Source organism: Miniopterus schreibersii (genome assembly GCF_964146895.1).
Source record: "Miniopterus schreibersii genome assembly, chromosome: 18".
NCBI lineage: Eukaryota > Metazoa > Chordata > Mammalia > Chiroptera > Miniopteridae > Miniopterus > Miniopterus schreibersii.
Window position 1 is genome coordinate 3521884 of NC_138121.1, and position 26392 is coordinate 3548275.

General features: G+C 55.0%; 3 protein-coding genes across 6 annotated transcripts; 1 reads left to right on the plus strand and 2 right to left on the minus strand.

The window, feature by feature from the left end:
• Positions 1 to 2399: 2399 nt before the first annotated feature.
• Positions 2400 to 12205, minus strand: PRMT1 (protein arginine methyltransferase 1). 4 transcript variants are annotated; one of them, XM_081118088.1, is made up of 12 exons: positions 11964 to 12042; positions 9740 to 9793; positions 9434 to 9502; positions 9094 to 9195; positions 8203 to 8358; positions 7999 to 8062; positions 6670 to 6812; positions 5740 to 5827; positions 5525 to 5640; positions 4526 to 4676; positions 4090 to 4211; positions 2401 to 2803 (listed from the first exon to the last, which is right to left on the minus strand). In XM_081118088.1, exons 3-12 carry the CDS (start codon positions 9434 to 9436, stop codon positions 2720 to 2722), a joined length of 1029 nt encoding a protein of 342 aa, XP_080974214.1. In that variant the 5' UTR covers positions 9437 to 9502; positions 9740 to 9793; positions 11964 to 12042; the 3' UTR covers positions 2401 to 2719. The 4 variants fall into 4 exon arrangements, with proteins under 4 accessions (XP_080974213.1, XP_080974214.1, XP_080974212.1 ...); XM_081118086.1 differs by lacking the exon at positions 9434 to 9502 and having other exon boundaries at positions 11964 to 12057; XM_081118087.1 differs by lacking the exons at positions 9434 to 9502; positions 9740 to 9793 and having other exon boundaries at positions 2400 to 2803; positions 11964 to 12205.
• A 3453-nt stretch (positions 12206 to 15658) lies between these two features.
• Positions 15659 to 20307, minus strand: BCL2L12 (BCL2 like 12; the record flags this gene model as incomplete). Its single annotated transcript, XM_081118091.1, has 6 exons — positions 15659 to 15882; positions 17703 to 17990; positions 18806 to 18897; positions 18985 to 19071; positions 19844 to 19986; positions 20201 to 20307. The coding sequence occupies 6 exons, from the start codon at positions 20305 to 20307 to the stop codon at positions 15832 to 15834; spliced, it is 768 nt and encodes a 255-aa protein (XP_080974217.1). The 3' UTR covers positions 15659 to 15831.
• Positions 20308 to 21024: 717 nt separating this feature from the next.
• IRF3 (interferon regulatory factor 3) lies at positions 21025 to 26241 on the plus strand. The gene is made up of 8 exons (XM_081118090.1): positions 21025 to 21362; positions 22101 to 22273; positions 22884 to 23055; positions 23142 to 23209; positions 23797 to 23989; positions 24088 to 24465; positions 25255 to 25370; positions 25996 to 26241. Exons 2-8 carry the CDS (start codon positions 22109 to 22111, stop codon positions 26161 to 26163), a joined length of 1260 nt encoding a protein of 419 aa, XP_080974216.1. The 5' UTR covers positions 21025 to 21362; positions 22101 to 22108; the 3' UTR covers positions 26164 to 26241.
• Positions 26242 to 26392: the final 151 nt, after the last annotated feature.

Here is a 26392-nt window from a genome sequence, read left to right on the forward strand (position 1 = left end):
ATCCCCGCCCCTTCCAACTGCTCGGCGCTCTATCCCCGCCCCTTCGAGTCCCGGCTTCCAATCCCCTTCCACCGTAGGATCCCTCGCTCGCGCTCCGCCTCGTCCGCTTCTCCGTTTGCCTCCCGCGTTCCGCGCAGCACCTATCCTTTGAGCCCCAGGTTCTTGGGCTCCCCAGTCCTCTCTCAAGGAGCTCGCTCCTTTCTCTTTAGGGATGGAGGCTCAGCGTGGAACCCACAGCCTACCTCTAGGTATGCTCAAGTCACCTTGTGGAATACCGGGCTGGAGCGAACCTCAGGCCTACCATCCCAGGGGAGGTGAGCCGCTTTGGGGTCCGATAAGCCCACAGAAAGTGCAACTGCATTGGCTGAGTTGGTGCGGAGACGGCTTCAGCGGATTAAATTCAAGTTAGACAAAGGGAATTCTGTGAGGGAAAACGTGCATGACACGGGAAAACTATTTAGGAACCGGGCTCAGAGGGGCTGGCCAGAAAGGGCAGAGACTGAAACACGGACACCGCCTTTTACTTGGCTCTGGACGTTAATACTGTCCATGCTAGCTCTGGGGTGCCCCTGGGTCCAGCCCAGTCACAGCAAGGGGTTGGGGGGTATAAGACGATTTCTAGATGAGCCCATGTGGAATTACGGGGGGGAGGGGACGACGACGACTTGGGGTCATGGCCCCAATATACAGATGGGTAAACTGAGGCCAGGGGAGGCACAGAGATGTGCCCATCACCCAGCAAGCTGGGCACTGCGCTGGCCTCATTGCTGCAGGCTGGGGTCCTGGAGACCAACTGGACCAGGCTTCACCCTGGCTGCCCAAGTAGCTTTGAGGGTCCTGGGGCTCAAAGCCCAACTTCCCTGAGAGCTCCTTGGTGGAGGCAGAGCCGAGCCAGTCTTTGATCTCTGGCAGGTAGTACATTTGGCATGTGTCCACGGACAGAGGGGCCGCCTGGGGAGGGAGCATGATACCAGGGTTCAAAGAGAAGGTACCAGAGAAGTGGGGCTCCATAGGGTCGGGCACCCAGAACTCCTGAGATCAGCAGGTCAGCTCTGAGGTCGCCTTCCCATTCCACTGAAACAGAACCCTGGCCCAAGGAGGGTACAGGTCCCTCACCATCTCCTTCCAGGCTTGTCCCTGCCACCACCAGCCTTTCACCTGCCCTCGGAGTCTGGGTACCCCATGGCGGAGGAAGTGAGAAGGGACAGCCTGAGGATGTGGGCGGTCACCAAGAAACCTCCTGAGTGAAGCGCCTGAGTTGTAGCCCTGCCTCCTCCTCTGGTCTTAACCCTCTTCCAGGGTAGATGTACTCAAGGAGTCTGGGACCAGTCCCCACCCCCCACCCCCCATGAGGGTAAAACAGGTGAGCCTCCAAGGCTGCACCACACCAGAAAGGCAGGATTAGAACCCAGATCCCCACCTCCTACACTGCTAGGGAACCCCCAGAGGTGTACAGGTGGTAATGTGGACTATGTCCCTAACCCCCTCCAAGGCCTTTGGAGAGGTGATCCTTTAAGGACTAGGGAAGAGAGGTGGGGACGGCTGACACCTTCAAATGGTGTCAACACCATTTCCAGGAAAGGGGGGGGAGGGGAAGCTCTGGACTCCTGTGTAGACCAGACCTCACCTTCACCCTTGGAGGGACTAGGGCACCTGGGGATAGGGACAGAGGGAGTCTAAGCCTCAGCAGAGCCAGTGTGGACACTATCCTGGAAGAACAGGACAGGGCTCCAGTTGTACCAGAGCAGTGTAGCAAAAGCTGTGGAAAGATGTGGATGATGTGTAGTGATCCAGGTTGTGTGGGAAGTGTCTTGGGGACAGGGGACAGGCAGCTCTGTGGACAAGGCCATGGGAAAGAGCATGAGGATGCAGAGGCGTGCCTGCAGCAGAGGCTGGATACAGACAGACCCCAGGCAGCTGTGATGGTTAGTGGGGCCTTGGTGCCCACCTCTGAGGTGGGGAGGCTCTGCTGCCCTGAGATGAGACACCCCTCCACACACATTGATTCCCCCCACAAGGAATTCCCAACACAACTCCACTAAGACTCAGCTTCCCCAGCTGCAGAAGGCTGGGCAGTAGTCACTGCATCAGCCCTGGCATGGCCTTGGAGAGGCCTGGAGAAAAAAACAGGAATAATGTGTTGGGGGAGGTAGCCTTCTGCCTGGGAACTGCTCCCCCCCCCCCCAAGCCTGGCAGTGCAGCTGGGGGCAGAACCATGCCCAGTGGGGACAAGAGGTAACAGGACCTCAGGGGGCAAGAGGGGCGGGACAGAGACTCAATCCTCCCAGAAAGGGCTGTGATGAAGAGATCCTGGCAGAGAGCTAAGGGGTGAGTTGGGGTAAGACTCAGGGCTGTGGTGAGACAGACATAGACACAGTGAGGACAGAGACCCATAGCATCATGTGGGTACTTCTGGCTGCTCCAGCTGGCATCTTAGCACCTGCAGACGGAACCCCAACCCCACTCTGCCCCCAGAATCCAAGCTGTCCCAGCTGAGGATTTATTGGCATAATTGTAACCATATAAAAACATAAGTTATGAAAAACACAGTCACGATGTGCCCTCCCCCCAATCCCCCACCCCGGGCCCAGGCCCAGGCCCCTAAAACCCCCTTCTGAGGAAGGGAGAGGGAGGGGGAGCCCAAAACTGCCTAAGAATGCCACAGCCCCTGGGCCCGAGCAAGGCCGGCTGGCTAGGGTGGGAGAAACCGGGCGCCGTCTCAGCGCATCCGGTAGTCGGTGGAGCAGGACAGCTCACACAGCTGGCCCTTGAAGTCCAGGTCAATGGTGAAGTCCAGGTCGCGCTGTGGGGATAGGGCAGACATGAGGGGGGCCAGAAAGAGGGCAGGCAGGCACCCAGAACTGTCTGAATCAGGAGGAAGCAGAGGGGTGCAGGCCCAGCACACCCGAGATGATGTGTCCCCAACCAGCTGTCTACACACCCTCCCTGGAGATCCAGCGGGGTCCTGCTTTTAGCCCATGTCCAGGATGTAGATGCCACATTGCTGGTCCCGCTCCCAGCATCTGCCCTGAACCCTGACTCCCAGTGACAGCTACATCTGACATCCTCAAACCCACCGGGTCCCTGGGGGGGCGGGGGGCAGAGCTCAGCTGCCCTGCCTCTTGTTTCCCTGACTACTTCCCCACCAGAACCACTGCCATCAGCAAAAGCATTCCTCCTCCTCCGGAAAAATGTGACAGCAAACTCAGTGGTCCCAATCCACTGTCCCCATTTCCTCTCCTCCCAAGCTCCCTGGAAGCCAACCCTCCTCCTGTGCCCCATTCTGCACCTCCCCCAGCACTCCCTGGAAAGGCTGGGACAGTCATCAATGACCTCAATGACTTCTGCCCTTGGCCCTCTGACCCAGCCTCCTTGCCCTCTCCTCCCCCTCAGGCTGTCTGTCTCGTTTGGATTTCTCAGCCTCCACACTACTGACATTTGAGGCCACTTTGCTGTCTTGAGCACCCCAAGCCTTTACCCACTGGAGGCCACTAGCACCCTTTCTCCTCTGGGGTACAGCAAAACTGTCTGTTTGCGAGTCCCTGCTTTAATGGGCTTATGTCCCTGACTTAGAAAGTGGGTGCAGCTTGGGTCGCTCCCCTCCATCCAGGCTACCTGGGCACCATCCAGCCCGACACACACTGGCCTGGTGATATTTCTCGTGCAGACCACTCCCCTCCACTCAGAATCCAGACCCTTCCTCCCACCCCCTGGCTGAGCTCCTGACTTTGCCCCAGACCTGCTTCCCCCACGTCTCAGCTGATGGCAGCTGGGTCCTGCCAGGTGTGCAGGAGGAATGAACTGTCTTCCTTTCCTTCCCCTTATCCCCAGGCCCAGGCTTGTAGACTGGGCTCTCCCTCTGGCCCCTTCCCAAATGACAGAACCTCCAGCTGTTGTTTACCACTTGACTGTGTCCCATGTCTAGACTGGGAGCATCAGGAGGGCAGGGATCCGGCCTAATCATGGCTGGTCCCCAGGACTCCACCTCCTGTAGGTGCTCAACATTTGTCCCACAAACAGACACCAAGAGCCCCAGACAGGCAGAAGTGCCTCCATAGTCCCCCCTCCGCCAGCTCCCCCGAGCCTCACATTGTTCTTGGCATTGGGCCTCATCCCAATGGTACCAAAGATCTCCTCGCCCGTCTTCACCGTCAGGTAGTCCTCCATGTAGAACACCGTCTGCTTCCAGTGCGTGTACGGGGACTCAGGGCCTAGGGGCGGAGTCACGTCAGCCAACTGGCCCCCGGCGCCCCACGCTGATCTTGCCCTCCCCTCTGCTTGGCATATCCCCCAGTGAGTGTTTACTGAGTGTTGACTGTGGTCAACCTGCCCGTGAATATCTTCACCCTCCTCAAACCTCAGAGAGACCTGTCCAGGTTTCGGGGGGGGGGGGGGGGAAACGACACTAAGGCACAGCACGCTCCGGGTTAGCTGGCAGAGCCAGTGTGGGAACACAGGTTGTTCTCACTGTCCCCGAGGGAGGCTCCCTCTGGCCACCCCTGTGCCCCCTTTCCCAAGAACTCACTGGTGGAGAAGCCCGTCCGCTTGTGGCAGCGGGTGAACTCGATGTTGAAGTAGGCCACCAGCGCGTGCACATAGTCGTTCCGCTTCACTTGCAGGCAGAAGGGCGAGGTGAAGGTCAGGTCTTCCACCTTCACGGTGTAGATGTCCACCTCCTGCGGGAGAAGGTCCTATGAGCCCCACTCGGCAACACCCAGCCCGGGGTCCAAGGGCAAATGGGAGAAGGGGGGTGGGATGGGGCGGGTGCTAGATTCCCTGTTCCCTTTTCTCCCACATCCAAACCTCAAACCTGACGGTTTACTTCTTTGGACCGACCACTTGAAGAACTGCCCATTTACCCCTCTCCATGGCCTACACCCCGCCCCGGGCCGCCATCACCTCCCCACTGCAGCAGCCTCCTAACAGGGCTCCCTGCTTCTGTCCTCCCCCTACATCCTTTAACTGGACATATCTACCAGCCAAAGTGACAATTCTAAAACAAGTCAATCAGATCATGCCAAACCCTGCTTAAATCCCTGATAGCTCCTGGATGCACTCAGAACAAAACCGTGGTTCTGATGCGGGCCAGAGGGTGGCCCAGTCCAGCTGCCTGCCTCTGTCTCCTCTCTCCTCACTCCCTCCTCCACCTGGTTTTGTGCCTCACCCAAGAAGTAATGTGCTCTTTACTGGTGTGGATCAACTCACTCCTGGCCCTGGCTTCTTGCATTTGGTGTGCCCAAGAGGGTGAGTCCCACCTGGGTGTTTCAGCTGCCTGTCTCAGGTGTTCCCTCTGGAATGTGTCCCCCGGGACAGGGCAAGCCCATTTCAATGGGTTCTATCTTGGAACCCATTGGCTTTGGCTGGACACGGCTTCCCTGGGCCTCTAGCATTACCCTGGCTCACAAGTCAGGCATCCAAGACCTCAGGTCTGCACTCTGCACCCTAATGTATCGCATGTGGGACAGGTGCTGGCCCTTCTTTGGTTCCAACCCTGGGGGACACCTGGCCATGCCCACCCCCTCACCTTTATGAGGCAAGCGTTGGTAACCAGCTGCTTGGGGTCCACCACATCCACCAGGGGTTCCTTGATGGCCACGTCTTTGATGCAAGACATGTCAAAGCCATACACATTCTCCCACCCTGGGAGGAGGCAGGGAGGAGGGATGAGCACACCAAGGCACCCAGGTCAGGCCGATCCCACCCCACCCCACCCCACGAGCTCCGTGGGCCCGAGCTCACAGTGGATCTTGTAGTCTTTGTACTGCCGGTCCTCGATGGCCGTCACGTAGAGTGTGGCTCTGTCTGGGAAGATGAGGCCATCGGGCGCCTGCGGAAAGGCATGGTAAGGGCATGAAGGGTGGGGGAGACCATGGCAACACTGCCCCCAAGTGTCACCTGTTTGGCTCTTTATCCACCCCCTCTGAGCCACCTACACTTCCCACCTGGGCTCCTGCAGTGGCCTCAAGGTTTCCAGCCTCTACCCTCATCCCCAAGTCTATTCCCCATATGGCTGCCAGGTGGCGCCCCAGAGCACCTAAGGCAGACCCTGTCCAGAGGCTGAGGGATCTCTGAACTCTCCTTGGCTCCTCTTGGAGCAGTTTCATGAGGGTCCTCAAGACCACGCAAAGTTGGCAAAGGCCCCTTCACCCCTCACCTCTAACTCACCTCCTACTGCTCTTCAAGACTCATTTCACTCTAGCTTCCCCGCTGCTCAGTACACAGCAAGCACGCCCTGCCCCTGCTCCAGGACCTCTGCACTGGCTGAACTCCTGCGTCGTGTTGTCCCCTCGGGTTCAGATCCTGGGCAGCTACTTCCCATCCTTTGATCAGGTCTCAGTCACTATCTCCCTTGGGAGGGCGCCTCTGACCTGAGAACCTGAGGGCATCATGGCCCGGTCCCTCCCTATTGCTGTGCCCTGCTCTGGTTTTCTTCTCAGCTCTAACTCCCTCCTGACACTGTACTATCTCCTTGTAACCATCTAGCCTCCAAAGCCTGTTATACTCCATTTTGGCTGTGGGCCTTCCAACATCTGTGCGGTCAATCCCGTGTTAAGTCCCGCATGGGAAATACCTAGCATAGCTTTCGTTTTCTGCCTGGCCCCTGACTGATACATGCAACAAACACCCTAAGGACCCCAGCCTGCTGTTCCCACCCTTCCAGGGCCTCACCAGCCACTTGTCTCGGGCATAGAGCACGGTGTTGAGCATTGACTCGTAGAAGAGACAGTAGCCCATCCACTCGCTGATGATGATGTCAACCTTCTCCACCGGAAGCTCCACCTCCTCTACCTTCCCCTTGATGATGGTCACCACTGTAGGGGCAGACAGGGGCACATGCCACCAGCCCTGAAGAGACCCGTTGTCCAATCGCCTTCCCCTGGGGGTCCAAGGCCTGGGGACCCCACTGGGACAGCCCTTGTCTTCTAAGGAAGGGCTGGGGGCTACATTTGGGCATCTTCAAAAACCTCCTCAAGCTGAAGCCACACCTTGTTTATTCAGTTTTAGAATTCACTTTAGATAATTTCTGACACAGAAATTTTACATGGATTAGGTATTAGTAATGTTAAGGTTTTGCCACTAACAGCACGATCATCTATTACAGACACAGCAAGATTTAAATGACATCACAATTAGAATCTGCTTCTAATGAACATATTTAAAGCTGAATGATGTATACTTGGGGGTTCACTATACTAGTCTTTAAAAAAAAATCACTTCAGTTACTAAATGCTAGGAGCCTTCACATGCAGAAAACCCACTGTCTTCCCACATTCTCTGCCCATCAAACCTTGCAGGAGGGACCTCAAAGGCAATCTGGCAACATCTACCCAACTTATATTTTTGACCCATGTAACCCTACTTTTATAAATCAGCCTCACCAATACACTAGATTGCTTATGGAATGACATTATATGTGGGGGATGAAACTCTCAGAAGCGGCTGAATGCCCATCACCAGGAGCCTGGGTAAGTGCATATCAAAAAGAACAAGATCCTCTCAATGCCCTGCAACACGTTAAACTACATAATAAGCAGATAGAAAAAGCAAAGGGGGTAGGCTTGTACAAAATGCTATTTGTGTAAAAATAATGCACCTGAATGTAAAAACATCTACATGCATATGTGCTTGTAGGCATGGACTCCTCTGGGAGTGCTGGCTGAACTCAGAGAAGGGTGGCAAGAGCCTTCTCACTATGAGCCTTCAGCAGTCAACCACATGACTGTTCACTGAAAAACCTAAAGACTGCTTCTTGTCCTAACGTTTTAAGAGTGAGGAGCTAAGCTTGTGACTTCAACACTCAAATTCTAAGATAGTAGAACCCGCTTATCAGGTTACAAACTCTGAGAAGGTTGAATTGTCAGGCTGTTGGCAGCCCAGAGCCCACAGGGGAGATAAAGCTGTGTTTGTGTTCAGTGGCCCCCACCCTCTTGCCAAGGGCCCAAGGAAACTGGAATCGCCCGCTCCATCCCCACAAACCCATTCTCTTCCTGGGCTCACCATGGTCTAACTTGTTGGCTTTGACGATCTTCACCGCATAATCAGAGATACTGGAACACTCGATCTGGGGTCCAGGAAGAAGGGAGGGTGAGACCCCCCCCAGTCCCATCCTTACCTCCCACCCCCTCCACCCAATTCCTGAGCCCCAAGGGGCCTCCTCTCCATCACAAGGCCCAAGCCCACCCAGCTGTCCAGGACACTCACCCCAATGACCTTGCGGGCCCCAGCCTTGGCAGCAAACATGCAGAGAATCCCCGTCCCTGAGCCCACGTCCAGCACCACCTTGTCCTTGAAGAGGTGCCGGTTGTGAAACATGGAGTTGCGGTAGGTGAGGGTGCGCACCTCGTCTTTCAGCATCTCCTGGGGGGGGGGAGGGAAGTACAAAGACCATGAGGGGGCCTGCACTCCCAGCTGGAAACTGGGGTGCACTGGCCTCAGACATGCTGACAGTTTGGAGAGCTAGGGCTCAGCCCTCCCACTTGCTTAGTCCCTTTGGAACAAGTTATTTCCTTTCCATGTGCCTCAGTTTCCCTATTTGTAAAATCATACTGGATAGACTAAATTCCCATCCTAGCCAGAGTCTATCGTTGGCTAAGTCCCAGCGATCCTTGGCTTTAAAAAGTCCTCAGTAATCCACTGACCTGTACACTCAGAAAAAACAACACAAAAACCAAAAAGCAGAAAGGAAGAAAAAAATGCTCAAAAGATCATTCCAGCTACTTTCTGGGACCTCAGCCTTCAGTGTACAGAGCAGAAAAGCCATCTGCACACCAGACATGAGCAGCTGGGGGACAATCCCACCGCCGATCACTAGAGGGCGGCAGAAACCGACAGGCCTGGCCTCCAGCTACTGGCTCAGGCAGCACGCACATGCGCACTCCCACCCCTGCCTCCCAGGAGCGGTCCAAGAGCACCTGGCTAACCTCGGTCTCCAAGGCAACTGCTGGGAGAAGAGACCCCGGGGTGAGCCAGGGCATGCGCAGAGGGGCAGCCTGGGGCAAGGAAGGCAGTGCGCATGCGTGGGAAATTAAATTCCAGCGCTCCCAAATATTAACCTCTCAAGATTCAGCAACCTTAGAAGCTGTCCATACTCACCTCGTGGATACCAAAGTGAGCGTAAGAGTCAAAGTAGTAATCTTTGGACGTCATGTCCTCAGCGTTGGGCTTCTCACTGCTTTCTGCTTGGCCACAGGAGACCTGCGAGGAGGAGGATAGGACCATGGGTCAAATCTGGGGGCTCCCCAAAGCCTCTTAAGCCTCCAGATCCCTACTTTTCACTGGAATAAACCCCCCGAAATCATACCACGGCACCTTACAGTCCCCGACTGCCATCTTGCCCCCCCGAGGACCCCCAAACCTAAAACCCCATATTCCTATTGCAGGACCCCCCAGAGCACGATCAAGAGGAGTACCCCGATACCTCAGCCATGCCTACCATCTCTCCAGTCTCTCTGCCCCCGTCTCTAGCTCAGCCCACAGCTGGGGAAGGAAGGGGAAGGCAGAACTGGGGAAGACACAGGTAAGGGTAGAGGGGGGCTGGAAATGGAGTTAAGGAAGCAGCCACAGTATTGGGGAAGGCCAGGTGGGGGGCCACAAACCTCGAGGGAGTTTGTACTAAGTGTTTGGGGGAATGGGGTAAACTGGTTTAAAGCAAGAGGGATCATGGTTAGACAGCTAGAAAGGGCCTGATGTGTGGCAAGGTATCTTAATGTGGGGAAGGGTCTCACAAAAGGATATTTACTTCTTCAAGAGGCGGCTGGAGGCTCATCCCATTAGCCAAGGTGGCTACAAAATTCTAGGAGAGAGTACAGGGAGAAAGGATTAGCTACTGGGAGTGGCTAGGGGCAGGTCAAGCCAGGGGACCCTGGCTCTTGGGAGGAGGGGAGGTGTTTCCTGCAATTTTCCTTTTCCTTGGTGGGAATGGTGGCAGAGGGAGCAACTAATGAGGCAGGGTTGTTTCAAAAGGGGTAGGATGAGTGGGGGGAGAAGAGAGGGGATTCTGTCTCAGCTGTGGCTGGAGAGATGGCGGACTGCTCCCACGTTGCCCCTCTCTGGCCAGGCACCTGATCATACACACCTCCCCCATCCAGCCCAGAGGAACTGGCACCCACTGGGCACATAGGCACTGCCAGCTGTCACTCCCTCCGCATCATCTAATCCCCCCAGATTAGGTAACACTTCCTGACACATACCCCCATGCTGGGGTGCCATGAGTAGCTGGGGGAGGGGGCTGGCAGGGTGTACCCACTGGGCATCTATTTCTGGAAACCAATCTCTTTTATGAGGATTCCAGGATGGAGGTGTGGCACACAGGCGCCCCCACCAGAGCTGGCACCCTGACCCCTAGTTCCTGCCTTAGGCTCAGGAAGCCCCAAATAAAACCAGTTGGAGCCAATCTCCTCACTTATTACCCTCTACCCAGGAAGATAGAATCCTTGGGAAGAGGACAGACTCCTGACCCTCGAGTCTATCTGCCGCCACTCAAGACACCCATCCCAGGCCTGGAGGTCTCCAGGTGTGAAGCCAAGTCCTGAGGCAACCTCTGGAGAAGATATTTCCTCCACCCATAAAGGCCCTGGTCCAGGAGAGAGCCAAGGGGGATGGGAGTCATTGGAGTGACCCTGGGGAGCTGATCTCCCACTCCAGAGAATGCCACAAGGTAAGGGGTGAAAATTTCGGAGGCCCCATCAGATTACATCTCTCCCAGCTGTTACCACTCTCTGGGCTCCAAGAAGCTTCAAGTCAGGGACACAGGGACATGACACACAGGGCTCCAAGCCCCACCCCCATTCTCCCAAGCCAGTGAGGATGCCTACAAAGAAGGGCGGCTGGCGAGGGGATTTCCCACTGGGGCCCATTTCTCAATACCACTGATACCACCGCCATACAAGCCCCAAACAGCTTGAAACACAGCGCCAGAACCAACCCCACATGGCTGCACAAGAACCAGCATTTTAGGAAACCATTTCAAGGATCCAGGTTCAGGACCCTCAAACAGGGCTCTGGAAGGGGGAGTACATCTCCCACCTTCACGAATGCCGAGAGAAATGGGGGCAGAGCTCGCAGGTTCCATCACGTCTCCTACCCAGCAGACGGATTCTTCCTTCCGTCGCCCGGGAGGTTTCCAAAGGGGAGGTGGGCTTTGGGACACGCCCCATGAAAAATGTCCCTCCCACACACCCAGAAATGGCCACAAGGGGGTGCCTGGTGCATTATCCGGAAGGATCTCCTTCAGCTGGAGGCCCCACCACCACCCAGAGAGAGGTCACAGGGGCATACCCCATCCCCCCAGCTCCCAAAGCCCCGGGCGGTGGAGAATCCAGGGACAGGAAAAGGGGGGTGGGGGCGGCCAGAGAAAATAAATTCTTTGTCTTCCTCCAATCCTAACCCAAAAGTGCACGAAACCTGGACCGATGCCTAAGTAAATGCCCCAGTCCTGGGAAGGGGGTTGTAGAGGGTTGGGATACACTGCCCCTCCCAAGAGACTCTTTACTTCTTGGAGGCCCCCAAGTAAGTCCCACCAGGAGGTGTACGTTGCAATCCCTGGGGAGGAAAGCTGGGGGCCTCCGAAGTAGGGTGAGCGCCTCCTTCCCGTCCCCCCGGGGCGCCCCTCCCCCGGCCGGGGGCGGGGCCTTTGTCCCGCACGTGGAGCCCGCCGGGCCACCGAGCACGGCACACCCCCTCCCCATCCACCACGCCCCGGCCACGTGGGGGCCAGGCCGGAAGCGCCCCCAGCCCTCCTCCACGTGGGAGGGGGCACGAGACCATCGGCTTGGCTGGCCCCCGAAAGCTAGGGAACCCGCATTGAAACAGTGGCCCCAGATCCGGAGCATGCGGCCTCCCCTCCGTACGGCTGGGAGCCTTAACTCAAATCCGCCGACTCACAACCCCTTCTCTATGACGGAGCCATAAAACACGGACCCCCAAACCGACCCCCCGCCCCCGGCGGCGTTCCAGACGCTCACCTCCATGATGCAGTTCGCGGCCTCGGCTGCCGCCATGTTCACCCGCACCTACTCCTCCAGCGGCCGAGACCCCCCCCCTTCTCCGCACTCTCCCGAGACCGCCTTATACCGGAGGGTCTAGGCCCGCCCACCGCGACCCCGCCAGGAGATCTCATTGGCAATGGAGGCGGTCCGTTTGGGAGTACCGTTTACTAATTGGGCAAAGGAGAAGGCCCATCAAAGTTCAGGGACCCGCCCAGTGTGGCGTGCAGAGCCCCGCCCCTTAAGTCGACAGGGATGGGAAAGACTGACTGTCTATCACAAAAAGTGAGATTGATGATTGGACAAAGTCAACCGGCAGTTCCTGCCCCTTTCCCCCAGCACCGCCTCAAAGCTTCCCGGCGGGCCCCGCGTTAGCGGACATTTTGAAATAGATCTGTCCATCACCTAAATGACCCGCCTCTTCAGCTGCTACTGGTTTATCCAAAATGTGACTTCACGAGGCCTTTGACGAGCCCTCGCCAGCCTGCCGGTCTCAAGAACAAGGCGATTGGCCCACGAGGAGGGAGGGCTTTAGCTTCCAGCGATTGACTCAAAAGAACTGTCACTAAGCGTCCATTTGGTGGCTTCTTCCAGTCCCAAGGGAGTCCTGGGGGAACAAGGGGAGATTTTGCCCATTTACGTGAGGGAAAGAACTGAAGCTATCAGAGGCCCAAAGAGAGGGAGGGCTTGTCCCGGGTCCCGAACCAAATCGGGAATAGGACTCAGGCGGCGATGCATTTAAACTCTAGCCCTCTACTTGACTGTTTTTTAATCACAGCAACCCCACTCAAACCACTTGGCCTTTGCCAACTCCCTCCCCCTGCCAGGAACACCCACCTCCCTTTGTCAGCCAACTCCTTCCAATGCATAAATCAGAGCACAGCTTAGACATCATCTCCTCCAGGAAGCTTTCCTCGATCTGCAGAAAAAGTTACTAGTTGAATAAAATGAATGCAACTTGTAGAATATATTCATCACCCCCGAAAGTTCCTTCATAACCCTTTCCAGTCAATACCTTCCCCACCCAGTCCCTGAAGCAATCACTTTCTATTTTCTGTCACTATAGTGTCGCCTTTCCTTTCTAAAGTTTCCTATGAGTGGAATTACATTGCCCAGCAGTGTGGCTTAATGGTTGAGCGTGGACCCCTAAACCAGGAGTTCACCAGTTCGACTCCCAGTCAGGGCACATGCTCGGGTTTCAGGCTTGATCCCCAATAGGGGGCATGCAGGAGGCAATCAATCAATGACTCTCTCATCATTGATGTTTTCTCTCTCTCTATCCTTTCCCCTTCCTCTCTCTCTCTAAAATAAATGAAGACTTTAAAAAAAAAAAAAAAGAATGTAATTATACAGTGTGTGCTCTCTTGTGTCTGTCTTCTTTCACTCAGCATAATGCTTTTGAGATTCATCCAAGTTACTGCACATAAAGGTTGTGCAATCCTTTTTATTGCTGACAAATATTCCGTTGTATGGATGTATTGTTAGGACAAGGGTCTCAAGGTCTGGGAACTTCTAAATGTTATTATTGTTACTCCTGCTAAATGTTAAAATGTAGCATAGCATTTCTTAGTTGCAGCTGTAAACAGGATTAGTTGAACAACTCAACTGATAAGCGTAGCCAACTGCAAAGAAGAAATTAACATGTAATGGACCAAATAGTATATATGAGCCATATGGCTAAGCCTCCCTTGGGGAGGCAGAGCTTTGGATATGAATCCCATCTCCTTTATTTGCTGTAAGTAAATAAAACTACCTTGCAACAACTGTTTCTTTTTTGAGTAGAGCACCCCAAGCTGCTAAACCCTTGAGCTCAGTAACAGTATCATTGTTTATCCATTTTCCTGTTGACAGATATCCAAGTAATGTCCAGATTGGGGCTATTATGAATAAAGTGGCTATGAACATTCATGTACTAGTCTTTCTGTAAAGGGACGCTTTGTCATTTCTCTTGGGTAAACCTAGGAGCAGATGACTGAGTTGTATGCTAGGTGTATGTTTCACTTTATAAGAAACTGCCAAAAAGTTTTCCAGTGTGTTCTATCATTTTTGCATTCTGATGGGTGATTCGTGAAGAGTTCCAGTTGCTCTATATCCAAGCCAACACTTGATAAGATCAGTCTTTCATTTTCACCGGTCTGGTGGGTATAGATATTTCACTGTGGTTGTCATTTGTGTTTCTCTGACCACTGCTGTTGAGCGTCTTTTCATATGCATATTGACCATTTGTAGATCTTCTTCTATCAAGTGCCTGCTCAAGTCTTTTGACTATTTTTTACACACAATGTTGTTTCCTTATTCACGAATTATAAACATTCTTTACAGATTCTGGTACAGATCTCTGTCAGGTACCTTGAATGTTTTCTCCCCATCCGTGATGTCTTTTGTTTGTTTGTATCCTCACCTGAGGGAATGTTTATTAATTTTAATTTTTTTTTTTTAGACGGAAAAGGAGAGAGAGAAACATGGATTGGCCACCTCCCATATGTGCCCTGACCAGGGATTGTACCTGCAACCTGGGTATGTGCCCTGGCTGGGATCAAACCCAAACCCGCAACCCTTCTGTGCACCAGACGATGACACTCCAACCAACTAAGCCACACCGGCCAGGGCTGTCTTTTCATTTTCTTAAAAATTTTTTTTAAAATATCTTTATTGACTTCAGAGAGAGGAAGGGAGAGGGAAAGGGAGAGAAACCGAAACATCAATGATGAGAGTCATTGATCGGCTGCCTCCTGCACGCCCCAGACTGGGGATCGAGCTGCAACCCGGGCCTGTGCCCTGACCGGGAATCGAACAGAGATCTCCTGGATCCTAGGTCGATGCTCAACCGCTGAGCCACGCCTGGCCAGGCTAACACTGTCTTTTAAAGAGCAGAGATTTTAAATTTTGATTAAGTTCAAATAGTTAAATAATCAGAGCCCATATCTTGACCCTTACACTGTATGCTGTATGGGTCCTAAATCAGTTTGTTGGTTCTTTCAAATCCTCACCCAAGGATACATTTCCATGGATTTTGAGAGGGAGAGAGAGAAACATTGACCGTTGCCTCGGGCACAGGCCCAGGCCAGGTACTGAACCCACCCGCGTGCCCACAACCATGGAAGTTCCATGAGTGCCAATTTGGGGATTACACACAAACGTCAGTGTCTAGGCGAATTCGCAATTATGAACATGCAAAGAACGGGGACCAACACTAACTGGCCTCCCTTATGACCCTGCGCGTCTCGTTTTGCGCGTTTATGAACATGAGTCTGTGAAAGAGGCTAGCGCCCTACAAAGGAGACAAACCCGAGTCTCCAGGGAGATAAGGGGGAACCAGCAAAAAAGGCTCAGAAGGAGCAGTGGGAGGAGCAAAGTGAGAAGTGGCTGGAGTTCTGGGTGCCTGTGAAGGAGGAACACGGCGTCCTTCTGGAAGTAGCTAAAGACTCCAAGAGCGTCAGCACAGGGGGAGCTGGAACATAAACCATGCAGCCCGGAAAATGTAACTAATTGGAATCACATTTACAGACATCCTCGAACATGCTGCACGTCAACTGGCAGGTGCTCGTAAGTGCTCCAAATAGACACTTTTAGAATGAATGAATTGGCTCTTGCCTCAACTTATAAACCAGAGGGATCTCTGACCCAAATCTCCCCTACTTAGAACTTCAGTTCTCAAATGAAAGAACAAAGAATTAAATATTTGAACAAGTTTTTATTATGGAAAAAATTTAAACAATTTCTTTTTGGCAAAACAAGGGTGGGCAGCCTCCACACCACAGCCCTGAGTAGAATAGGGAGGCTTGAGAAGCACACCGAGAGCCCAGGAACCCGAGGTCCAATCTGGTAGCAGCTGCTGAGGAAAATCTCAGTCCAGGGGTAAGTTCAAGTCCACGGGTGAACCAGCCAGAATGCCCTCCTGGAGGGAAAAGCAGCAGAGCCTCATAAGCAGAGGCTCCCCCCAATCACAGCAGCATCCACACCAGCCCAGTGAGAGCCAAGGCAGGGAGGCAAGGGGAGGGGGCAGAGACCAGAGAGGGAGAGAGAAACCCAGAGGTGGGAGGTGAGAGACCCAGGGACCCGGGGGTGGGTGGGGACAGAGTCCTAGAGAGAAGAGGGAAAGACAGAGCCCGAGTGGTGGGCAGAGCACAGGGAGAGGCAGACATAGTGCCGGGGTTTTAAAGATTAATAGCCCCGGCTTTGTGTCCCAGTGTTGATTCTAATCTAATCCCTGCACGAGGGACTTCCCCCTCAGCCTCTGTAAGACCAGGATAATAACGGAATCCCACAGGTTGTTGTGAGGCTTAAATGGGATCATCCTACTGAAATCCTTGGCGAGCACCTGGCCAAGCTTACCTGTTACCGTTCCTTACAAAATAAAATCATTTTACAAATCAACAAGCCTCTGGGAGGAGCTCCAGGCATTTATATCCCCTGTGCCCTCACCATCTTGCTTTGAGGCAGGAGGGCATCTGTCACTTAACCGCACCACTTCCAGCCACCTGTGACTCTTCCCCAAACCTGCTCCTCCCCTCCCCCTGCCCCTGCTTTTCCCCATCTCGGGGAATACTGAATGTAGCCCAGCAGTTGCCCAGGCTAGCATCCTTGACTCCTGCCTGCCACTCAGTCCCCAAGTCCACTCCATTAGCAAAACCTGTAATCTCTATCTCCAAATTAAATCCGGAATCCTCCACTACTCCCACGCTGGTCTGACCCTCCCTCATCTCCCCCCTGGACCAGCACAGTCGCTCGGGCCAAGCTCCCTACTTGTCCTCTCCCCTTAGTGTTCCCCACGCGGCCACCAGAGGGTGCATGTTAGCGCCTAAGTACCCTCTGGTCCCCTGCTCAGGGCCCTCCAGGGGCTCCGGGCTCACTCAGAGTCAAACTCCACGTTCTCACCTCGACCCCAGGCCCTGGACAACCTGGCTGCCCCTGCTGCTCTCCCCTCTGGCCCTCTCCCCTCTCTCACCTTGCTCACCCGGCTCCAGCCCCTCTCTGCCCCTCAAACACACCTGGCCAGCTCCTCCCAGTGTGTGAAGCTATGGTTACATTCTGGGGCCTGGCGTCTGCATCGCCACAGCAACCAGGCAGGTGAGGTGCTGCCCATCGGGCGGGGCAGGCAAGTGCTCAGGGAGGTGGGGGCAGTTGCCTAGGTCACAGGCCAGTACACGGAAACCCGGTCCAGCTCCCAGCCTAGCACTGGATTGAACGCGGTAAGCCAGCAAGGTAAGACTCACCGGGCTCTGCGGCTAAGGTGTCAGGGACAGGAGGAAAAGACAAAAAGAAGTCCAACTAGTTGTTTCTACCATCGGTTAAAAGGTGCAGAGTGCTATGGAAAAAGTAAAGCAGCCAGGAGGGAGGGGGATTAGGTGGAAGGGAGTGAAGGTGGCTGCGGTTTTAAGTGGGGACCAGGGAAGGCTCCCTGGGGGGTAATACCCGAGCAGAGCAGAGGAAGTGAGGCAGGGGGATACCTGGGCAAGGGCATTCCGACAGAATCAGATAATCGCACAAGCAAATGCCCACGGAGTGCCAAGTACTTACAAGGATCATCCCATTTAATCCTCACAATAACCCACGGATTACCACGGTGCTTGGTGTACAGTAGGTGCTCAATTAACGCAGAACAGGTGAATGGGAGGGCTGGGAGAACACCTGTGATGTCCGAAAGGAAACCTAAGAGGCCCCTCCCCCCAACGACAGTTAGGTAAAGGGAGGCCCAGAGAGGCTTGGGCGGCTCACCCAGCCCCCGTGGGCCTGGATCCAGGGCGTGAAGCTGTGCACGTGCTCTACGCTGAGTCCAGCCAGGGTGCCCCCCAGCCGGGCCACGCGCCGGCTCAGCTCCATGGCCAGGGCCAGGCGCGCTAGGGGCTCCGGCGACGGCGGCGGGGGCCCGGGGCACGGCAAGGAGAGGCGGGCGTGGCTGGGCCGAGGGCTGCCCTCCCGGCTGGAGAACAGCTCCACCAGGCGGGCGAAGGAGGCAGCGGAGAGGCGGGCCAGCTTGCGGCGCAGGGCCGGGTCGGAGGCCAGCTGTGGGGGGGACAGGAGGAGAGGCGGGGTCCGCCTGCGGCCAGCCAATAGGAGGCTGGGAGGCGCGGCTTTCCGGCGCGAGGGTCCTGTAGACACTAACTCCCTAAGCCACTCTCCCCTCCATCACATCAGCCAACCACGAACCAGACTCCTTGGTTTCTGCCAGACGGCTCCGGGGAAGGTGGCCCAGCATCCAAGAAGCTAAGCCCCGCCCCGCCCCGCCTCGACAGCCAATGGGGGCCAAGCCCAACCTTAGCTGGGTCCCAGAATGCTCATCTTCTAGCCACACCCACGGTGGGGTTCCCCGAGAGCCCGGGAGGCCAGGCCAGTGTCTAAAACCACCTTGCCTTCAACAAACAATTAATACAAGAGGACCACACATTTTGCCCAAGCTCCTAAGCCAACCCAGTCATATTCCAGGGCAAAGTTACAAACCATACCTCCTCGGGCAGTCCACTTCCCTCCCCCATTCTAGGCCATACGCCTACATAGTCACTCCGGGCTTCAGATTTTAGAGTCTTCTCTAAACCACACCCCACTCCCACCACCACAACGTTCGCTTACTTCCTCAACTGGTCCCAATCTCTTTCCCAGATCAGGTTTCTGATGGCCACGCCCCTGCCTCTAGGCCACGCCCCCTGACGACCACTGCACGCCTCCAACTTAAGGACCTGCGCTGGCCATATCTCTTACTTAAGGCCTAGTCTCACCCTCTTCCGACTATCCAATGAGAATGCGGATCAGCTTTCGATCCCTGTGCCCAATCATTAAGCAATCCCTTTCCTAGCTAAGGGATGGAATGGACTGACCATCACCTTCTGGTTGATGACTTCTGCCTCCTCCTCCAGCAAGGCCACCAGCCTCCGCAGTAGGGCCTCCTTTTCTGTGGGTGGGGGACCCTGTAACTCTAGGGGGGGCAGAAGAGAATTCGGTCAGGGGGCAGAACGCTGGCAACCCTTCTATCTTCATCCTCCAGGGCCCCTCTGCATCTCACCTGGGCTAGGTGGGGACCTGAGTTGCTCTTGGACCAGCTGTTCCAGCCGCTGGGCCACCAGGGCATAGAAGTCTGCAGTAGCTGGGCCTGGGGTGAAAAGAGGCAATAGGTCTCCAGGACGTCGGGAAGTTAAGGATTCCCTCCTCCCAACCACCCTGCCAGGCAGCAGTGATATCCATTTCATGTGGGTTAATTGAAGCCCAGTGAGCAAGCTTGGCAAAAGACCCTTGCATTTTTTACTTTACAGTGTCCCCCCCAAATGGACTTTGAGTGTTAGAACTGAACCGGACCTTGAAGATTATCCGATCCAAGGAAGGCAAACACAAGCCACTCCAGCAGTTACCACCCTATGCCTCGTCTATTTCAGGCATCATCAACTGATCGCAGACCTCTTCTCTCTGGCTAGGAAATCCTTTGCAATCGAGCACACCCAGTAGCCTTTACTAGTCCATCCAGGCTCATGTATGAGAGCAAAGTTGTTGGTGACTCTTGATCAAATCCAATGACCCCCTCCCAGTCCTACTTTGCTACTGGAGAAACACAGGAGCAGGGAAGGAAAGGATCTTCCGAGTCATGTAACCAAACAGATAGGGAGTTGTGATTGCAAACCATGTCTCCTGCTTCCCTATTGTACAGAAGAAGAAAGAGAAGAAATAGAAAGGGACCACAGAACTGACAAACAGCAATCTAACTGGGATGGGGTAGGGCAGAGAATGGTGAGGGTAGGTGCTGGAGACCCCACACAGCTACCTACGCCCTTAGCTGAGTGATCCTGAACTAGTTCCTTATCCTGTCTAGGCTTTAAGAATCAAAGCTCCTGGCCCTGCACGTTCATGGGTGGTCTAGGGAAATCTCTTACCAGGCTGCGAACTATAGCAGGGGTGAAGGGGCAGGGAGCAAGGCCGAGGAGACTCAGGAGGAACTTCTCCTCGACCCAAGGAGCAAGGAAAACATCTTCGAAGGCGGCCCAGGAAGTCTGTTGGCTCCTCCTGGGCAGGGCTCCTATGGAGGGAGATCTCAGAGTGACTCCAGAGGCCCCTTGCAAGCAGTCTCTTCCCCTCCTCCCCCCAGGGTCTCTCCCTGCAACCCCAGGGACAAGGAATAGAACCAGATATAAAGAGACGGGAAAGGAGACAGACTGAGACCAGGAGCAAAACTTAGGGACGGCTCACACCACATGCAGAGGCGCCTGAGGAAGGAGGGCAACTCCTCTCACCTGGGCGAGGTTGCAGTGGGGGACCCGACAGCCTCACCCTGCCTAAGAAAGGCAGCTAGGACCTTCAGCGTTTCCTCCCGGAGCCCCAGCTCTTCCGAGCCTGCCATGGGGCACCTGTGAGAGAGGAGGCTGAGGAATAAACTCCGGGGTTCAGCGGGAAGTGAAGGCTTGGGGCCCACACTCCTAGTCGGTGAATGAGGAGTGGGCCAGGACTCGGGAGTCCCCAAGGGAGGAAGGGGCTGAGGGTCTGAACTCGTAGGTCCTTTAGGGGAATTGAGGTCTGGAGGTCCAGACTCCTGAGTCCTCGGAGGGAGAAGAGCGATGAGGGAGAGAGGGCTCCTCGATCCAGGAAGAGGAGGCTGGGGGCCCGTATTCTTGGGTCTAAGGGAAGAGGGGGCTGGGGGTCTGAACTCTTGAGTCTGAAGGAGAAGGGGATTATGCCTTAGATCTCTGGGCCCCCGAGGGAGAAGGAGGCTTGAGGCTTCGACTTCTGGACTCAGAGAGCATATATGCCCAGCTACTTAAGCCGTTAGATGATGGGAACTACCAATCCCAGCAGGCTTCATGGCAAACATTCCACTGGGTCCGCTAGTGATCGCCGCACAGCCTGCTGGGAGGTGTAGTTCCACTGTCTAAGGCTGGACTCTTGGGGACCCGCGACGCTTGGATGTCGAAGCAGCAGGACTGCAGTTCCAGCTCCTGGATCCCGGCCCTCTTCCCTTCCCTCCTCGCCCCAGCCCTCACTGACGCCCCACTCACCTGGCCCCAGGCCCAGGGCCCCGCCGCCGCCTCCTTCACTCAACTTGTGTAAACTTTCACTAGTTCAACTTTCCCGCGCCTGCGCACTGGGCCGGGTTGGTGACGGCCCAAACGTAGAGGGGGCGGAGCGCCGGGTGCCCGCCTAATTTGCATGCGACGTTCCCAGCATGCCGGTGGCCGGAAGTCCTAAAAAGGGCATGGGGAGTCTGTATGTGCTGCTTCCTTGGTTTGTTACCCAAATGACGATAAAGTCGTTTTTATTTCAAGAAATCGGTAGAAAACAAAACTCCACTGCCCTAAAGCTCAGCTGACGGGAAGGGGGGTGTGCAGCTGTGACTTCGAGAGCTACCGGACCCCAAACTTAGGGACGAGTCCCAGCACTCTGCGAGCCGAGTCCCTCTCGGTAGGTAACGCGGAAGAGCTGGGGAGTTGGTGACACCCAGGAGCGAGGAACCGAAAAAGGATGAGTCTACCATGATAGTGGAGAGGGGGCTGTGCACCCTGGGGAAGGGGAAGCAAGGAGGGGGAAAAGTCACGCAGGGGCCGGTGCACAAAAAAAAACACACACACACAAATAGTAGCGGGGCGGGGAAAGGGGAGGTTGGACTCTGCAAATAGGAGGCAGTCCACTCTAGAAAGTGGGTAGCGTGCCCTGGACTTGGGAGGCTGCCTATTTGGGGGGTGAGGGGGAATTGTGGGTGGAGGTCTACAGTGGCAATGGGTGAGGGGATCTTATGTGGGGAACTGTGTAAGCGGGTCTACACTAGGTGTGGGAGGTAGAAGTCTACGCGAGAGTAGCGATTGCTGTTAGGTTCCACCCTGGAAGTGGGGGTACCTGCATTGGGCGATGGGGACGGAGGGAGGGGTTTACAGTGGAAGAGGTAAGGGTCTCTGCTGGCGAAATTGAGGGGGTAGAGAGGTCTGCACAGAAGCTGGGGAAACGAAGGGGGCCTAAAATGGATTTGGGAGGGAGTCCTCGCTAAATTGGGGAACCTCTCTGGAGGATGGAAGGAGACGTTCTGTTTATACCCCAAGAAATATAAGTGAGGGAACCTGTGCCGTGGCCTCGTGAGAGGATGGTCTGGGTGGAGAACTCTCAGGCCTGGTGGGCCTGCGCCCGTGAACTGCCCTTTGTTAGCAGGCCCGACCATGGGATCCCAGAAGCCGCGCATCCTGCCTTGGCTGGTGTCGCTGCTAGACGGGGGGCAGCTGGAGGGCGTGGCTTGGTTGGACCAGAGCCGCAGGCGCTTCCGCATCCCCTGGAAGCACGGTTTGCGGCAGGATGCCCAGCAGGAGGACTTCAGCATCTTCCAGGTGCTTGGGAGCTGAGACTCAGGAAACTGGAAGCTCCCACAGGGTGGTGTGGACTCCGAGGGGTGGAGTTAGGATGGGATGGGGTGGGGTTAGGATGGTTGACAGGTGTGGGATAGCCGGCAGGGTTGGAGGGGCTGGGTTCCAAGAATAAAACCTGGAAAGCGGGTTAGACCTTGAAGGAAATGCCTCCTGGGGGTTCATGGCTTACTGGGGGCGGGGCTCTTGGATGTAGAATTCTGGGGGTTAGCCTTAGAACATAAGAGACCAGACTGGGCCTAAGCTGAGGTTACTCACCACCAAATTAGGATACACCAGCAGTGGTAAACTGAGTTAGAATGGGAGAGGGCGAGGTTATTACAGAAGGTGCCCTGGGGCAGGTTAGTTGCAGAGTTAGACACCCAGTAGGACCTAGAAGGTTGGTTTAGAAAGCAAAGGTTTTTGAAAGGTGGAGGCAGGGGGACTTGGGGCACAGAGTTTGGGAATAGAACCTTGCTGATTTAGAAATGTGCCAGGGGAAAGAGGTCGGTGTTAGGAGAGGAGGCATGGTTATGACCCCTGGGGCAGGGTCTGAATCATCCTCTCCTCTATCCTGGTATCACTGGCCCCCCAGGCCTGGGCAGAGGCCAGTGGTGCTTACACTCCAGGGAAAGATAAGCCTGATCTGCCGACCTGGAAGAGAAATTTCAGGTCTGCCCTGAACCGGAAGGAAGGGTTGCGTTTAGCTGAGGACCGGAGCAAGGACCCCCACGACCCACACAAGGTGTATGAGTTTGTGAATTCAGGTGTGCTGGAAGCGGGGATTTCACGGAGGGATGGGATTTTAAGTTCCCAGCACCCCTTTTCTGCTCACCACCTCTCTCACCAGCAGTTGGGGACTTTGCTGAGCTGGAGACCTCTCCAGACACCAATGACAGATGCAGTGCCTCTGATACCCAGGTAAGAATGTGCCCAACCCTCCTGTCCCCTCAGTCTCTGTTCCACCTCCTCTCTGTGTCCCCTCAGACCTGTTCAGGCCTCATCTTCTCCCCATGGACTTTCCCCCCAGCCTCCTCCCTGGCCTCCCTTCTCTCCCTCACCTGACCCAGAGCTGACCCTATCCCTCTTCTGCTCATAGTCCTTCCATGGCTTCCTGGCACCCTCGGGAGAAAATTCCGTTTTCATTCAAGGCCCTAAAATGCCTTCAGTTGCTTTCCAGCCTCTTGGAAACTCAGAAACTCCTTACCCTTGACCTTGCTGATGTCTGTGCCAGGAAAAGTCCCCTGTGGAATTCTCCCCAGACTTCTCTGCCTGCATCTTGCTTGTGTGGAGCCAGATCCTTGGGCTAGAATTAGCTGCTCCCCTCGGGCCAGCATATATCCGAGCATATATTTTGCTGTCTATGCCTGTGGCTCGCTCTCCCCTAGACTGCAAGCCCCTTGAAAGCAAAACTCAGGACTTTCTCCTCCCTGGGTCCCAAGGCCTGGCCATGGGAGGTCTCCAGAGGATGCTGTGGAAGTGCCTGGGGACTTTTATTCTCTCTCTAGGAAGACATTCTGGAGGAGTTGCTGAGTGGCATGGCCTTGGGCCCAATCCCAGATGAGGGGGCCTCGAGCCTGGCTGTGGCCCCCGAGTACCCCCCTCAGCTCTCGCTGAGCCCCAGCTTAGACATCCCTGCTCCCTACCCAAGCTTGGAAACCCCTGAAAACCCACTGAAGCAGCTATTGAGGCCTAAGGAAGGTGAGTGCCAGCTGTGGACTGGGGGGGTCTGGATCTAGGGTGCCTGGCCCCCTTACACGCTCTCAATCTCTCTCCACATTGTTGCTGCTGCTGCTTAGAGTGGGAGTTTGAGGTGACTGCCTTCTACCGGGGCCGCCAAGTCTTCCAACAGACTGTCTTCTGCCCAGAGGGCCTGCGGCTGGTGGGATCAGAAGGGAACAGGACATTCCCTGGGCAGCCCATAACACTGCCAGATCCCGAGGCGTTCCTGACAGACAGGGCTGTGAAGGGCTACGTGAGTCGTGTGCTGAGCTGCCTGGGCGGGGGACTAGCTCTGTGGAGGGCAGGGCAGCTGCTCTGCACCCGGAGGCTGGGGCCCTGCCACACATACTGGGCTGTGGGTGAGGAGCTCCACCCTGACAGTGGTCGTGGGCCTGATGGCGAGGTACCCAAGGACATGGAAGGAAGCGTGTTCAACCTGGGGCCATTTGTGACAGGTGAGTGGGGCAGGCCTTACTCTGTTGCAGAGTGTGGGCCCCAGTGCTTAAGAACTCTGGGTCTGACCTTTCAGGACCCTGCTGCTCCATCTGCAGTCTAACATGGCTGCTCTGAGCTTGTCAAGTCTGAGGACTGTGTCTCCCTCTACCTGCCTGGAGCTGGTAGGAGGCACAGGGCCCACTGTACAGAAGGTGCTCATGGAACCAGGTGTCATAGTTGTAATCATTATTACCAGTTACAGTGGACAGACACAGGAGAGAGATCCTGTAGTGCTTTGCTAGCCGATAGAATTTTCTTTGCACTGTCCAATATGGTATCCACTAGCCACATATTGCTATTGAGTGCTTAGATGGGGTGAATGCATCTGAGGAAGTGAGGTTTAAACTTTATTTGCATTTTAATTAATTGCATTTTAAATAGCCATGGTGGCTAATGGCAACATAGGGACAGTGTGGCCTTAGGGGATTAGAAAGTAGTAACTGTCAGCTGCTTCTACACCTTTGGGGGAGAGGATTCCCTTCCTGGGTCTGTCTCCCCATCCTGAATGCTGAGGCTCTGGGGAAGGTAGGAGCAGATCTCCCAGCACTACCCTGATGGGTGGGAGGGAAAAGGAACTTTTATATTTGTGCGAGAATTGTGGGGACTTTACGCAAATCAGCAGCCCCCGGGTTTTGATGGCAGAGGTACATCAGGCTTTAGGTTAGTGGGGAAGGTAGGATATTACTCAGGTTTTAGGGGGAGGGACAGGTAGAGGTCTTCCCATCCCTGACTGGCTCCTGGTTCCCCAGATCTGATCGCCTTTATCGGAGGAAGCAGCCGCTCACCACGCTACACCTTCTGGTTTTGCATAGGGGAGCCCTGGCCCCAGGACCAGCCATGGACCAAGAAGCTAGTGATGGTCAAGGTGCCTACAGCCCTAGGCTCCTGGAGCTGAGGGGGTGGTTCTTCCAAAGGGAATAGGTTGCTCCCCAGGAACTACAATTCCCAGAAGCCCCTCCAGAAACTAAAACTTCCAAGTCTCTGTAACTACCTTTTTTTTTTTTTAAGTCCTCACCTGAGGACATTTTCATTGATTTTTAGAGGGGAAGGAGAGAGCAAGAGAGAAACATCAATTGGTTGCCTACCACATGCACCCTGACTGGGGTGGGGATTGAACCTGCAGCCTTTCAGTGTACGGGATGATGCTTCTACCAACTGAGCTGTACTGGCCAGGGCTGTAACCACCATTCATCCCCAGGAGCTTCTGGGTGTACAAGTCCTAGCAGCCTTTGAGGAACTACAGCTCCCAGTAGTCCTTCTGACACAAGCTGCTCAGCCCTAGCTTCTGGGAATCCCTCTGGCCTCCCATGGTTGTAAATTTGGGAAAACTACAACTCTCAGCAGCCCTGAGCCTAAGAGTTCATTCTGGGTTATGGTGGGAGCTGCTGGGAGTTGTAGTCCACTCAAGCCCATCCTGTACAGTAGACAATGTTGGGTGCTTCCCTTGACCGGGTTTCTCCCCCACTTCTCCCCCACTTCACCTCCTATAGATTGTTCCCACGTGCCTCAGGGCTCTGCTAGAAATGGCACGGGCAGGGGGTGCCTCCTCGCTGGAGAACACTGTGGACCTGCACATTTCCAACAGCCACCCATTCTCCCTCACGCCAGACCAGTACAAGGCCTACCTGCAGGACCTGGTGGAGGACATGGATTTCTAGGTCACTGGAGAGTTCTGAGCCCACCACTCATGGGTGCAGGCCTCTTACCTCCACCAATAAACAACTAGTTGCCACTGTCACCACTTGTGTGTCTGGTATTTAGTATCCCCAGGCCAGCCCTGACCCAAGCTGGGCATTACTTCTTCAGATCTCATTTTATGCATCTGTGCAAGCCACCCATAACTCAGGTGCTCACTGTATGAGGGTGAGACACTGTGTAGGTGGCAGC